This window comes from Cetorhinus maximus, chromosome 17 (assembly GCF_964194155.1).
Source record: "Cetorhinus maximus chromosome 17, sCetMax3.hap1.1, whole genome shotgun sequence".
NCBI classification, from domain to species: domain Eukaryota; kingdom Metazoa; phylum Chordata; class Chondrichthyes; order Lamniformes; family Cetorhinidae; genus Cetorhinus; species Cetorhinus maximus.
Window position 1 is genome coordinate 50,214,876 of NC_135895.1, and position 15,947 is coordinate 50,230,822.

At 39.2% G+C, this 15,947-nt stretch overlaps 1 protein-coding gene across 5 annotated transcripts in view; it reads right to left on the reverse strand.

Moving 5' to 3' along the window:
• patj (PATJ crumbs cell polarity complex component) overlaps positions 1–15,947 on the reverse strand; it is a 392,616-nt gene that overhangs the window by 340,894 nt on the left and 35,775 nt on the right. For all 5 annotated transcript variants that reach the window (XM_078561172.1, XM_078561175.1, XM_078561174.1 and 2 more), the window contains exon 9: positions 7,679–7,778. In XM_078561172.1, coding sequence (XP_078417298.1) covers positions 7,679–7,778 — 100 coding nt within the window. The remainder of the gene's footprint in view (positions 1–7,678; positions 7,779–15,947) is intronic.

Genomic DNA, 15,947 nt, shown 5'->3' on the forward strand with positions numbered 1-15,947 from the left:
TCATCTGCCGCGTCATAAAAAATTGGGTGCTCTTTGTGGGATATTTAAAATTCCTTGATTGGTTTGGAGTTGGTGAATCTTAAGGTTACGAGTACAAGAAGCACTCTGAATTCAGGAGTTGGTGTGAGGAATTTTTAAAGGGGTGAGACTGCAAAAATGGCTGTATCCTTGGCTAAAACATTTTTGGAAGTAAAACATATAACTCTGATTGTGTTACAAAAAGTATCTAAGGGAAAGTTAACAGAGTTGGTGGATAAGTTGCAGTTGTGGTTACCTGTAGGGGCAAAGAAAGCAGACATAATTGAAGTGATAGAATAGCATTTAAAGTTGGAAGTGATACCTGACACTAGTGAGTCACAGCTGGAGGTAGTGTGACTGCAGTTAGAAACGAAGAAGCTTGAATTTGAATAAGCAAAGGAAATGAAAAAAACTGCAACTAGGGGCAGCAGAGAAAGAAAGGGCATTCCAAAGGGAACCGGCAAAAAGGCAGGAAAGGGAATTCGAAATGGTGAGGTTAGAAAAGGAAAGGAAAAGAGAGTGCCAACTTAAAAAGCTGGACTTTAAAAGAGAGACCTCAGATGCTGAGGAAAGTTCTGATCATGAAAAAGCCATTAACTTAAAACCCAGTGGGGAGACGTTTAAATTTGTGCAAGCTCTTCCAAAGTCTGAAGAAAGAGATGTGGAGGCATCCTTTATTTCATTTGAGAAGATAGCTAAACAGATGAAATGGCCTCAAGAAAACTGGACATTGCTATGTAATCTAGGTTAGTGGGTAGAGCACATAAGGTTTATGCTTCACTGTCAGAAAAAATGTCAGTGGATTATGATGGAGTTAAAAAAGGCTATTTTAAGTGCATATGAGTTGGTTCCTGAAGAATACAGGCAGAAATTTAGGAATATGAGAAAACAGCCTGGGAAAACTTATATTGAGTTTGAGAGAGTAAAACGAAGTAATTTTGAACGGTGGATACGGGCATTAAAGATACCGGCGGCATATGCAGCTCTGAGATAAGTAATTCTTTTGGAAGAATTTAAAGATTCAATTCCTTCAGTAGTGAAAACTCACGTGGAGGTACAAAGGGTTAAAATGGTAAGACAAGCAGCAGAAATCGCTGATGATTATGAGTTAGTTTATTAGATCTAAACCTTTTTTCCTCACCCTTTTGAATCAGAGGACAGAAAGTGGGAAGGTGAAAGGAAGGTGGGTAGTCAGGGAAGAGGAGTAGGTAGTATTCCCAGGAAGTTTTTTTCTCAGGCTAAAAAGGAGCATGTTGAGGGTTGAAGTGATACTCGAAAATTGAGGTGTTTTTATCGTAATAAAGTTGGGCACACAAAGTCAGTGTGTTGGAAATTACAGGGAAAATCTGTTGGAATTATTGGGATGCAGAAAAGTTCTGGAAGCAAAAGTACTATGGGTTCTGAGGTTCAGGCACAGGAAAAAGCCAGTGGTTTGTGTACAGGTAAAACAGGAAGAATCAGTGATAAGTAAAGAAGTGGGAATGTGTTCACAGTTTACCCAAGGGAGTTGAGGAGCAGGTTGCAGAAATGTTTAAAGGGGAAGTCTTTCCATGTGTACAGAGTGGAGTAGTTAAAGATGTTAAAATTTTGAGAGACACAGGGGCTAGTCAATCCTTAATGTTGTGGGATAGTGAAATTTGTTGTCCAGAGGGAGTATTGTAGGAACAGGTGATAATAAGCGGAGTTCATGGAGATACTAAACCTATTGCATTGTGGGAGGTAAATTTAAAGAGCAAGTGGGAAACAGGCGAGATGATTGTTGGAGTAGTGGAAAAATTGCCCATTGCAGGAGTTCAATTTATTTTAGGTAATGATATAGCTGGGTCACAGATGTGGATGATGCCTATGGTAGTTGAGGAGCCTGTAGAGGTGTTTTCAACAGAAGTGTTGCAGAAAGAGCATCCTGGATTGTGTCCAGATTGTGTGGTAACAAGATCACAAGCTCACAGGTTGAAACAGGAATAAGAGGAAGTTAAAAGGCAGGGAAATTGTGTTGAAGTTCAATTAGCTGACATTGTCTTTGATAAGGCTGTTCAGGAAGAAATAATGGAAGAGAATGCAGCTGAGCTACTTAGCTCAAGGCAGTTGGTAGAGTTACAGGAAAAGGATCCACAAATAAAACAGTTATATCAGACAAATTACTCAGAAAAAGAGGAAGAATGTATTCTAGAATGTTATTACGTTAAGGGTAATGTGTTGATGAGAAAGTGGTGGCCGTATCAGGTTTCAGCAGATGAAAACTAGATGACAGAACATCAGATTGTTATACAAATTGGATATAGAAATGAGGTACTGAGAATAGCTCATGAAATTCCAACGAGCGGACATTTAGGAATTAGAAGGACATGGGCGAAAATACAAACACATTTTTTATTGGCCTGGATTGCATAGAGATGTAGTTAAAGTCTGTAAAACATGTCACACATGTCAGCTGATAGGGAAACCACAAGCAGTGATTAGGCCGGCACGTTTAATTCCAATTCAAAGGAAGAACCTTTTACTAGGGTCATGATTGATTGTTTAGGACCCCTCCCTAAGACTAAAAGTGGAAATCAGCACTTACTGACAATAATCAATGCGTCTACATGGTTTCCTGAAGCGATGCCTTTGAGAAATATTACAACAAAGAGAATTGTGGAAGAGTTGACTACATTTTTACAAGATATGGCTTACCTAAAGAAATACAATCAGGTCAGGGTTCAAATTTCATGTCACAGCTATTTAAGTAATGAACAGTTTGGGGACAAAACAGTTTAAGTCAACAGCTTAGCATCCCGAGACACAAGGGGCTTTAGAAAATTGGCATCAAACTCAAAGGTATGATGAGGGCGTACATTCAGAATTATCCACAGGATTGGGATAGGGGAATTCCATTCTTGTTATTTGCTATTTAGGACGCTCTTAATGCATCAACTGCATTTAGTCCTTTTGAATTAGTCTATGGTCATGAGGTAAGGGGACCACTGAAATTGATTCATGAGAAATCGGTGGATCAAAATTCAGAAACGACTCTCCTGGATTATGTATCAAAGTTCAGAGAAAAATTGGACAGAGCACGTGCGTTAGCTGGGGAATATTTAAAGATATTGCAGCAAGTGATGAAAGTGAAGGCAGATAGGAGAGCCATAGCTCATAGATTTGTTGTTGGGGAAAAAGTGTTGCTTTTGTTACCAGTACTGGGTGATTTGCTAAAGATCGGGTTTAGTGGGCCTCCTTACAGAACTGAAAAGAAATTGAGTGAAGTAAATTATTTAATAAATACTCCAGATAGAAGAAAGAAGCAGAGAGTGTGTCATGTAAATATGCTTAAAAAGTACTTTGACAGGGAAGAGGACCAAAAGGAGGTATTAGTGATGGTAGATAAGGAGGAAGTGGTAGAAATGAAGGATTCTGAAATTGATCTTCCTCTAATCAAATTGAATAATGCAGGGATACTTGAAAATTTAAATGTACTATTGGGTTACCTTCCAGCCAAGTGTCAAAGTGATTTTGAGAAACTATTGAAGTCACACAGCTATTTGCGGGAATAAGCTGGGAAGGACAAATTTAGCTACATATGATGTGTCGAAGGTTCACTTTCGATCAGGCAACATCCTTATAGATTAACTTGCAGTAACTGGAGTTCGCCTATTGTGATGGCACCGAAACCGGATGAAACACTAAGATTGTGTGTGGATTATTGAAAGGTGAATGCAATGACAAAAATGGATTCATATCCTATATCACGGTTGGAAGATTGCATTGAGAAAGTGGAACAATCAAAATTTATCACAAAGATTGACTTGCTGAGAGGATATTGGCAAGTACCGTTATCGGAGAGAGCAAAGGAGATCTCGGCTTTTGTGATGCCAGATGGACTATATCAGTTTAAAGTCATGCCATTTGGTATGAAAATGTACCCACAATATTTCAAAGGCTGACAAAGTAATTGCAGGATTGAGCAATTGAGCTGTGGTATTTGATGACTTGATAGTTTTCAGTCAAACGTGGGAGGAGCATTTACAACATCTGGAAGAATTACTTAGCCGACTACAAGGAGCAAATTTAGTGATGAACTTGGCTAAAAGTGAGTTTGCAAAAGCGCAAGTTACATCTCTAGGCCATACCATTGGATGGTTAAGGTGGCTCCGAGAGATATGAAAGTCAAAACTATCTTGGATTTCCCCACGTCTACAACAAAATAAGAAGTTTTGTGATTTCTGGGTGTGAGTGGGTTTACAGGAAATTTGTACCAAATTTTAACAATGTGGTTGCTCCATGTGTTGCAAACAATTCGTCAGAAACAATCGTTTATATGGACCACAATCCTTTAAAGTTTCTGGACAAATTTCGAGACCGAAGTGCAAGGCTATTCAGATGGAGTTTATTACTTCAGCTATTTAACCCACAGATTATACATATGGCTGGACGAGATAATCTAATTGCAGGTGCATAGCAAGAGTTTAAAGTTCAATGGGAAAACTAGACATTTAATTATATGTGTATATATATAGTGCATGCATCCGGTAATGTAATAGCATACGTATATAGATAAGTATAGGAGGTAGTGCAAGATGGGTAAGAAAATGAAGCCGTCTTTTTAAATTATAATGGTTCATTTTCCCGAAAGGAGGGGGTGTCATGAAAGTATAACGATTTTCATAATGTTACTGTGATTTGTAAGAGTAGGTTGACAGTGGGGTTTGGATTGTGTGTGTGTGTGTGTGTGGGGGGGGTGCATTTAATTGAATTGGAGACAGCTGGTCTGGAGGCTTTGACTCATCAAAAGAAGCTAGGTTTGAAATGCTAAATATGTAAACATGGCTGAAGTCTAAGATTGCAAGGTGAGGAGAATTTGCATTTTTAGATAAATCAGGGCAGTTTGAATTTCAAAGTGATGATAGGATGTTTACACCTAGCCAGAAAAGCTAGGCTAAGCAGTGTGTTTATTTTTCCCAAAGGTTACTGACAATATTAGCACCATGAAAAGATTTATATTATGAGAAAGGTAAAGTTCCAAAGACATAGGGGAACAATGGAATTTACATTAAAAGGAACATGTATAAAGGGGAAAGAGGCTATGTGTTAGGGAATGCATTGTAAGATCTACCAGAAGTGTGAGAAGCCTCCAGTATTTGTGCATTAATCCTGCTGTCTACAGCAATGGAAGCTGAGAAAAGCCAACTTTTCCTTTTGTCCAGGGTATTGTGTTGACTTGCCTGGATCTGTTTAAAATCTATTTTTTTTTTTAAACTGTTGCCTTAATTGGGGTGTAACTGGATGCCAGATTAATTAGGGGTTTTAGGAGTTATTATAGTAGTAATTTGTAGACCTATGTATGTGCTTGAAATATTTTCTTTTGTTAATAAATGTTTAATTTCGTTTTTTTAAATACCTGAAGTCTTGGTGGACTTATTTCTTCTGAATTCAGGGTACACATCTCGAAATAAATACAAATTGCAATACCGTTGTGATAGCGTGATCAAGTTTCCCTCATCGATTTGATACGCCTGGCACACATCATCTGTCATGTCAAAGCTTAGATGGTGATTTTTTAGCAAAAACTTATCATCCTCAGACTAAACTTACCAAATAAATTAACAGGGTCAAAGGAAGCCATCTTAAAAGTAACATGTGATTCCTTGACAGTAAACAATTTATATATTACTCTATTGACAATGAATTAGATAAGCTGGCAACAGATGATTTTAAGATATTGAACCTCAATTTTGGTGAACATTAGAATGAACCAATATTTTAAAAGGCTCAACAATAATAGGCCCTTTTTATTAAACAAGGGTCTTTAGCAAAATGCACGACACTGCAATATTGAGAACTTTTGTCACAATTCAACATTAATTGCAACATGTACCCTACAATGATCCAATGTATCACAATATATAGAAACGTGTACCAGTAATTTCAAAATTGCAAGCAGTTTGTCTTTTAATAACAATCAAAGATTTAACCCTGGATTATAATGAGAAATGGCATTACTAGTTCACCTTTCATTTTAGCTGCGTTATGTTACTTTTGTTAAGTTTTTACATTTTTAATTAAGATTAACTCACCAGAATTACCTTTGTAGTCTTAAAACAAGACAGATCTGCATTATTGAATGTGTGTAGCTATGGAAACAAGAGTTAAGGATAGCTGAGACCTTGATGCCTTCATATGAATGGTTGGACCCTAGCCTAGAAACTAAGATTGATCTTCAGCTATTCTGATGGAAGATAAGATGCAGCATGCTTTTGTGCAACTGATCACCTGTTGAAAGCCATAGAGGTCTTTTGAATAAGGTGAGTATGAGTTCTTTTGAGTTATGTACTTGAAATTAGTTTAGTGTAGAAAGTCAGAGAATGATACTTATGAGAAGGTGTAATTGTATGGATGTATGAGTCCTATATATTTTGACTTAACTAATTCTGTATTATAATTCCATAATTCTACATGACAATTCTGTATTAATTTATATTATTTAAAGAAAGCTTCTTTGAATTCACTATCTCGTCTTACCTTGTGAGTTTAAAGTCTCATTCAGAGCCCGAGAGTTAAAATGAACTACTGGTGAATTGGATTGAATGCAATTGGAATCCATCCAAAAATCCAACACCAATTTAAGCTAATTTCCTTAATCAACTAACTTCAACTGCTCTCCAGTGGAGAGCTTGTATATCTCTTAAGCCTGGATGAAATTTAGAATTTAAACAGTAAATTTCAGTTACATATTAAATGTTAAATACAAACAAAATTAGATTTTTAGGAAGAGATTAAGATTCCCTCGCTCACTCAACTTCCAGCACTTATGTTCATAGTTGCACTCCAGTTAAGAGTCAACCACATTACTATGGGTCTGGAGTTTCATTTAGACCAGACCAGGTATGTGCAACAGATTTCCTGAAAGATATTTGTAAACTAGATAGGTTTATATGACAATCTGGTTGCTTCGTGCTCAACATTATTGGTAATATGAGTTAAATTTCCTGATTTATTTAATGAATTGAATTTAAATTCCCCAGCTGCTACCATGGGATTTGAAGTCATGCCTCTAAATCAGTTTAGGCCTCTGGATTTCTAGTCCAGCAACATATACACTCTTCTACCATACCTGCTGCTTTGGGCATGGAATTCTTTACCGCATGGAGACAAAGGACATCACTTCTTTCAGGGAAGAATAGAGAAGATTTTGTTTTATTTATTCATGGGATATGGACGTCACTGGCAAGGCCAGCATTTATTGCCCATCCCTAATTGCCATTGAGAAACTGAGCGGTTTCCAAGGCCATTAAAGAGTCAACCACATTGCTGTGAATCTGGAATCACATGTAGGCCAGGCCAGGTAAGGACAGTAAATTTCCTTCCCTAAAGAACATTAGTGAACCAGATGGGTTTTTGCGACAATCGACAATGGTTTCATGGTCATTCTTAAACTTTTAATTCCAGATTTTATTGAATTCAAATTCCACCATCTGCTGTGGTGGGATTCAAACGCAGGTTCCCAGAACATTACCCTGTGTCTCAGGATTACTAGTCCAGTGACAACACCACCAGGTCACTATCTTCCCTCAAGATGTAGGTCTGTGGGGAGGCATCAGAGCAGTGGGATTACTTTTGGATTGCTCTAGCAAAGAACCAGTATAGAATAGCTTCCTGTTTCATAATTCTTTATTTGTGAACTCACCACCATGGGATGCACCAACATAACCAACAACTGTAATGCCCAGGCTTTGTCCATCTCTCTTGAGTTCAACATTATCAATATCATAATCGTCTGCAGTAACCTACAAAGATCAAACAGAACATTTTACCAAACGATTTTCATATAACTAAGCTTATACGTAACAAAGATATATCATTTAAAAAAAATAAACAGATTGTTTATCAAATCAAATCAATCTGACTGTTTGACAGAAATATACAATGAAAATATTTATTATGCAGAGGTAGTTTTCACCCATTGGTTAGTCTATAAACAATATATCTCAAAAACTAATGGACGGATTGCAACAAAACTTTGTACACAGACAAGAGTTTCGCCCAAGGAAGAGCTGATTAGTTTTGGCGAAGATGCAGATCCAGATCCTGGAAATTTTCAAAAGAACTGGTGGATTGGGTGAATTGGCTTTTTTTTAAAGAAGGTTGAAGGTTGTTTGATTTAGAATTTTGATGATTGTTTTAAAATGTTGTGGATTATCTCAGCTGCTGTGGTGCAATTTGTCACAGCTGGAAAATGTGAGCAGAGTTTTCAGAGCAGGTTGTTGGATGTGGATTGACCTGAAGCCTCCTCAGTGAGATGGAAGCTCTTAATAAAGATTTCTTTTTCAGCTTTGTAGTTACATAGCATCAACCAGGTAGGGAAAAGTCTCAAGGAAGAGGTGCATAATTGTAGTAATGTTGAGTTAACACAGTGTGGCAGAGGTAAACATTCTACTGAGTGCCCCTCTTTGTCTTTTTAATGAAATCCCACAAGTAGTGGAAGATTTAATAATTTTAAATCTAAAATTCATAGGCTTTTTCTAGTCAAAGGATTGAAAGGGTATGGCACCAACAAGGTGAGAGTGGCCAAAGACAAAAATGTCTAAAATTTTGTCACAGGGAATTATGCAATTATAGTATTTTTTATGATCTGTAGTAAAATGAAAATGCTTCTAGGTGACTTAGGGTAGGAAGAATTAATAGATGTGGGTAGAAACATTAGTTTTTCGTTTGTTTTCCTTCTGTTACCATCAAGACTGTGGACCAGTGTAAATGTATTCAATCACTAAAGTGGCCTCAGCATTTCAGCATTCAATGCAGTTAGTATATGTAATACAGGATGAAGTCCATACTAACAATACATCTAGGACATGTTCTTTTATGTACATGTGAAGCGAAGCAAAGGACCAGGGCAGTGCTTCACTAACTATTTTCCAATGTGGTCCCATTTTAACTCACTACCACCTTCTCAAGGGCAACTAAGGGGTAGACGACAAATGCTGGCCTTGCCAGCGATGCCCACATCCCATGAACAAATTGTAATTACAGTTTTGATAAACATAGGGCTGCAGCTTTAAGAATAATGCTGTGGTGTATGATCACATGATCTGTGTAAACCAATGAGTTAGCAGCATGGGGAACCTCGAGGAGGGAGTTCTTCTTTAGTTAGAGTTTGATGCACACCTTGTTGCTGTCTCGTAAATAAAGTTCAATGTTTCCACCAAGAACGGTTGCCTGGAAAATCAACTCTCTAACAAACTGGTGACGAGGATGCGATCAGATCCAGTGCTGTCCCTTGCCCAGCGAATGTGAGCATCTAAGATAATTAAAAAGAAAGGAAGATACACTCATCCGAAATGCCACAGTTTGGCAGAAATCGATCCCTTTGAGCCAGCCAGAGATGACTGGTCTCAATATATAGTACATCTTGCGTTCTACTTTCAAGCCAATGAAATCACGGGAGAGGAAAAGAGAGCGATTCTCCTGAGTATTTGTGGGAGCAAGAGCTACAGTTTAATTCGAAGCTTGGTGGCCCCCAGTGCCCCAATTCAAACAGCTTCAGTAAATTAGTAGACCTTAAGGGGCATTTCCAACTCCAGCCCTCAGTCACAATGCAAAGGTTCAGGTTCAATTCACAGAAGAGACCCAGGGAGACCATTGCTACCTACGTGGCAAAATTAAAACTAACAGAATATTGTGAAATCGGTGAAACCCTGAATGCTCTGGGATCATTTGGTCTGTGGCATTCAAGAAGATGCTGTTCAGCGAAGATTGCAGGCTGAAGTGAATCTTGATTTTAAGAAAGCATTAGAAAAAGCGCTTGCGACGGAAGCACTAAGGGATGCACAAGTGATACAAGGTGTGCAAAATGGCGCCATTTTCCTAGTTGGGCAGGAACGGTCAGCCAAAAGTGGCGTGAAAAGCCCGGACTCCACTGCAAAGCGGGAAATAACCGGTAACTTAGAGGAAACAGCTTAGCAGCAAACTCGAAAACAAATTTTTATCAACATGGAAACAATCATACTCCTAAAGATTGGCAATTTAAAAAGGTGGATTGTTATTTTTGTCACAAAAGAGGGCACATATTGAAACATTGCAAAGGCGTGATTAAAACAAAGGCATCAAATGAAGACCAATGAAGCATATAGTGTGGAAGAACCAGAAACAACCAATTCTGACATTTATTCCTTATTCAACATGAAAGTTGGGAAGACAAAGCCAATTACTGTCACATTGCAAATGAATGTTAAACCCTTAAAAATGGAAGTAGACACTGGTGCTTCTACCACTGTAGTAGCAGAACACACTTTCAGTTATTTAAATAAAGGTGCTCAACAATTAAATTTGGAACAAACCTCTGCCAAGTTGAAAACGTACACAGGCTAAGAAATCCAGGTAAAAGGTATCACCAAACAGCACAGCCACCAGTGATGGTGGTAGAAGGTGAAGGACCACGCCTGCTAGGTCATGATTGATTGAAAGAGGTTAAATTAAACTGGTCCAAAATCTTCCAGTTGCAAGCAGGTGGACTACCAGAGTTGCTAAAAAAGACATTGTCTTTAAGAATGAACTGGGAAAAATCAAAGGCCTATAGGCCAAGATTTACGTGGACCAGAAGCAACTCCTCACTTCTTGAAAGCAAGACCGGTTCCATACTCCCTGAGGGAGAAGGTTGACATTGAACTGGCTAGAGAGGCTGGGTGTCATAAAAGCTGTTCAGTTCTATCCATGGATTGCGAGGAGTAATCATCTCAGATAATGGTACTGCATTTACGAGTGCTAAATTTCAAACATTTGTCAGCCTAGATGGTATCAACCACGTGAAGACTACACCATACCATCCATCATCTAACGGGCTAGCGGAAAGAGCAATACAAACTTTTAAGGCGGGAATGAAAAAGTTAACAGGCGAATCATTGGAAACTAAACTTGCTCGTTTCTTATTTCACTACAGAACAACCCCCCAAACTACGACAGGTGGTTCACCTGTAGAATTATTATGAGGCGCCATCTTCGAACAAAACTAGGTTTTAACTAAAACCAACTCACAATTTGCATAGTGGTGAGCGACAATTTACTGTTGAAGCAGTACATGTAAGGATTTTCGGTGGAGGACCCAAGTGGTTGCCTGCTAAAGCAAGTTCTGTGACCAGGCCATTGTTGTACCACGTGGAAGTGGAAGGCCGGATCACCCGTAGGCGTGTGGATCACTTAAGAAGGGAGATACCCCAACAAAATAATGTTCCACTTGTAACTATTGCTGAAACTGTGGTTCCTGTTGAAGTTGCTGAACCAAGGATAGACATGCCCGATGTCTGTGTCGGAGTAGACAATGCTGAACTGCCTGTGCCTAATGAGGTACCTGACGTTAATGCGGTTCCAGGGAAGTTGGTTCCTGTCAAAGAATTGGAAGCCGTGGAGCTACGACGTTCCACACGGATCAGGAAGCCACCCGAAAGACTGAACTTGTAATTTCATGACTTGTGCAAATATTGTAATGTCATGAGATAAATATCCTTGTAAATACAAAATATACAGAAAAGTTAAAGGGGGAGGGATGTAGTAATTTTAGTTTGGATAAACATAGGACTGTAGCTTTAAGAATAATCCTGTATTCTATGATCACATGATCTGAGTAAACCAATGAGTTAGCAGCATGGGGAACCTCAAGGAGGGAGTTCTTCTTTAGTTATATAGTTTGGTGCACACATGTAGCTGCTATTGCTGTCTTGTAAATAAAGTTCAATGTTTCCATCAAGAAAAGTTGCCTGGAAAATCAACTCAATAACACAGCTATAATAAAAAAAATTCTTCAAAATTAACGCTGACAACAGCAAAAACAAAATAGCAGTAAAGCAGCATAGTAACATTTGTATATCATTATTAAAGTTCACGTATCATTGCATATCATATAAATAAGAAAACCTGTGAAGTACTTTGTAAAAATATTATTTAATATATTCATGCAATTTTCAGCCAAGCTCTTCATATTCCCTGGTGACAGAAGACTCAGCGAAGCCCTTTTCCTCCCACCCACACATTGTAATCAGCCCTCTACCCACACCCTTCTTTCCAATACCTCCATCTCATCTCATTCAGCAGCCCCTCTTCTCAATCACCCCTCCTTCCCCGGAGCCTGCTGAACCCCATGGAGACTCAGGCTCCAATGCTCCACTGGGCCTGTCAAACCCCAAGGAGACTTGGGGTTCGATGCCCACCCCAACAACGCCACCTTCCCCCAGCCTCCCAAACTCTGCAGATACTCTGGCTCCGCTGCTTCCCCACCCCTGGGCCTGCCAAACCTCAAGGAGCCTTGAGCTCCACTGACCTCATCCCCAGGGCTTGCCAAACCCCATGGAAATTCAGGCTCCAGTGCTCCCCCCCAACCCCCAGCCTGCCCCACCAAGCGGTCAACAACGCAATGAGCCCGTCTGATGGAATTAATAACAGCAGCTGGGTCCAGGCTGGCACAAGGCTGAATGGCGGCTTCCCTGGCTCCTGCTCTCGGCTTTGTTACTGACAGAGATTTCCCAGGCTGAGACTCTCTTCTTCCAGCTTTTGCATTGGAGATGGCAGCGACCAAGGGGCATGCAGATGTCGGAAAAAGAATTAAACGAGCAGGAATCCATTATCCAAATGTCGGAATTCTGCCAGGCAGGAGAAATTGCTCATCCCTGCACCAAGGCAGAAGGATGGAGTTAAGATACAGACGAATGATCTCAATGAATGTCAAAACAGACCTGAGGGCTGAATGCCCTACTCCTGTTCTTATGTCACTCTTTAAGAACTGGCAATTCATTGAAGAGCCAGAAACTAGCTTTTCAAGTAGTTTAGGATTAGGGCTATGCAAATAAGTAAAGTTCCTTTTGTCCCTGTAGGAGTCTTCCCATTGATAAGTTATTCAGGAACTAATTAGCTTCATTCTCCTTTTTTGAAAATGTATAAGTTCGTTAAAATTTATTTCATAGAATCAAAGAAGAATTATTGAAAATTACAGCATGGAAGGCGGCCATTCAGCCCATTGTGTCTATGCCAGACAACAAAGAGCCTTCCAGCCTTTCCCACTTTTCAGCTCCTGGTCTGTAGCCTTGCAGGTTATGGCACTTCATTTGCCTATCAAAGTACTTTTTAAATATATGACAGTTTCAGGTTCTACCATCCCTTCAAAGAGAGTTCCAGATCCCTACCACTCTCTGAGTGAAAAAGTTTCCCCTCAAATACCCTCTAAACCTCCTACCTCTTGGCCTAAATCTATGTACCCTAGTTATGGACTACTCAACCAAGAGGAATAGGGCCTTTCTATCCACTCTATCTAGACTCCTCATAAGTTTATACACTTCAATTAGATTTCCCCTCAGCCTCCTTGTTCCAAAGAAAGCAACCCTAGTCTATCCAATCTTTCCTCGTGCCTAAAATTCTCCACTCCAGGCAATACCCTCTGAAATCTCCTCTGTACCCTCTCTGCAATCACAGCTTTCCGCTACTGCATTGTCCAGAACTGCACATAGTACCCCAGTTGTGGTCTATCCAGTGTTTAATACAGTTCCAGCATAACTTCCCAGCTCTTATATTCTATGCCTCGGCTAATAAAGGCAAGTATTCCCATATGCCTTCTTGATCAGGGTTCCGTGGACATGCACTCCAAAGTCTCTCTGTCTTCCTTTAGACTTCTCAGTATCCATTTATCGTGTAAATTCTCACCCTGGTTTACAAATCCATTTATGGCCTCCCCCCCCTCCCTATCTTTATAATCTCCATCAGCCCCATAACCCTCTGAGATACTATGCTCCTCCAATTTTGGCTTCTTGTGCATCCTCTATTTTAATCATTCCAGCTTTGGTGGCCACATCTTCAGTTGCCTTGGCTCAAAAGTCTGGAATACCCTCCCTGACCTCTCCGCCTTGCGAACTCGCTCTCCTCCTTTAAGACACTACTTAAAACCTACCACTTTGCCCAAGTTTTGTTCATCTGACCTAATATTTCCTTATGTGGCTCAGTGTCATACTTTGTTTTATAATGCTCCTGTGAAGCATCTTGGCATGTTTTATTACATTCATGGTGCTATATAAAGTTCTTGTTGTATTCCCTTTCCTTGTTAGCTATGCCCAAATGCATTACTCTCACGCTTCTGATTGAACTCCATCGGCCACCATTCTGCCTACCTGCCTAGTCCATTGATATCTTCCTGCAGTCGACAGCTTCCTTCTTCACTATCAACCACACAGGCAACTTTTAGATCGTCGTCTGAATCCCACCCCTACATTCAAGTCTAATTCACTGATAGCACAAAAAGCAAGGGACTTGGTACTGGGTACTGTGGAGCCCCATTGTTAACAAAATTCCAGTCACAAAAACACACATCAATAATTAACCTTTGCTTCTTGCCTCTGAGAAAACTTTGGAATCAACTTGCCACTTTGCCTTGGATTCCATGGGCTTTTACTTTTGTGGCCAGTCTGACATGTGGGACCTTATCAAAAATCTAGCTAAAATACACATAGTCTACATGAAATGCACTACCTACCCCTCATCGACCCTCCTTGTTACTTCCTGAAAAATCCAATATTCATCAGACACAACCATCCCTTAACAAATCTCTGCCATCTTTGACTAATTTGCGTCTTGCTAAATGAAGATTTATCCTGTCCCTCAGAATTTTTTCCAATAATTTTCCCATGACAAAGTTAGGCTTACTGGCTTGTAATTATTCAGTCTATTCCTTTCTCCTTTTTTAAATAATGATTCAATGTTTGCTGTCCTCCAGTTCTCTAGCACCATGCCTTTAGCCAGAGAGGATTGGAAGATGATGGTCAGAGCCTTTGCTATTTCTTATCCTGCTTTTCTTAACAGCCGAGGATACATTTCATCTGAGCCCAGGAATTTATCCACTTTCAAAGATGTTAAATCCGTTAATACTTTGTGTCTCACTATGTTAATTTCATCTGATATTTGACACTCCTCCTCCCTAATTGCAATGTCTGTATTGTACCTCTACTTTGAGAAAACAGACATAAAGTATTCATTAAAAACAAAACCAATATCATCCACCTCTACACACAGGTTACTCCTGTGGTCCCTAATAGGCCCTACTCTTTTTTTTTAGTTATCTTTTTGCTCTTTGTGTATCTATAAAAGATCTTTGGTTTTCCTAGGTTTTACTTGCCAATATTTTTTTTATGCCCTCTCTTTGTGTTCATAATTTCCTCCCTTTAAGTTTCACCCCTATACTTATTGTATTCCTCAGTGTTTTCTGCAGTATTGAGCTTCGGTATCTGTCATAAGCTTTCCTTCTTTCCCTTTATCATCTCCTTTAAGCCTTTCTTTAAAGATGAATACTGTGATGTTATATGGGTATCTGACTGCAAATATAACTCTACATTTCAACAGATACAATCAGTTCAGGTAATCAGCCAGGTCATTTCAACTGTGTTAATTCAGCTCTTTACTGGAGTCCATCCTAAGATGCCATTAGCACTCACTGATTTAATAAAAATAGACAGCAAATTCTTATAACAATTTTAAATTGCATAGCTGTTCAAATGCAAATGAAATTCACTACCATTAACTATGTTTATTTTTTAATTTAAAATAGGGACGTTGAAATTGATATTTATTCATTTTGCCATACTAGGCACCAGATTTCTGGAAAATTTAGGAAATAAGTATTTTAATCCAATGTCTTAGCTTTTCTTTTTTCTCTGGCACTAAAGCCTAAATTCAACTTGGACAAATGGAATGGAAGACATATGTTACAGATCGAAAAGCAAAGTCACAGCCTAACTCTGCAGATGGGTCCTGATCCAACTCCTGACCAAAACAAAGCCTGGAAAGATGGGACCAACTCTTGCAAATGTTCTCACACCACTTGGTTTCCACAATGAATGTAGTCCAATTCAAGTACTGTGCAAAGGCACTGGACTGCTTGAGAACTTTGAAAAATTTAGTTTGGAAACTTAATGTGAAGAGAGAAATTA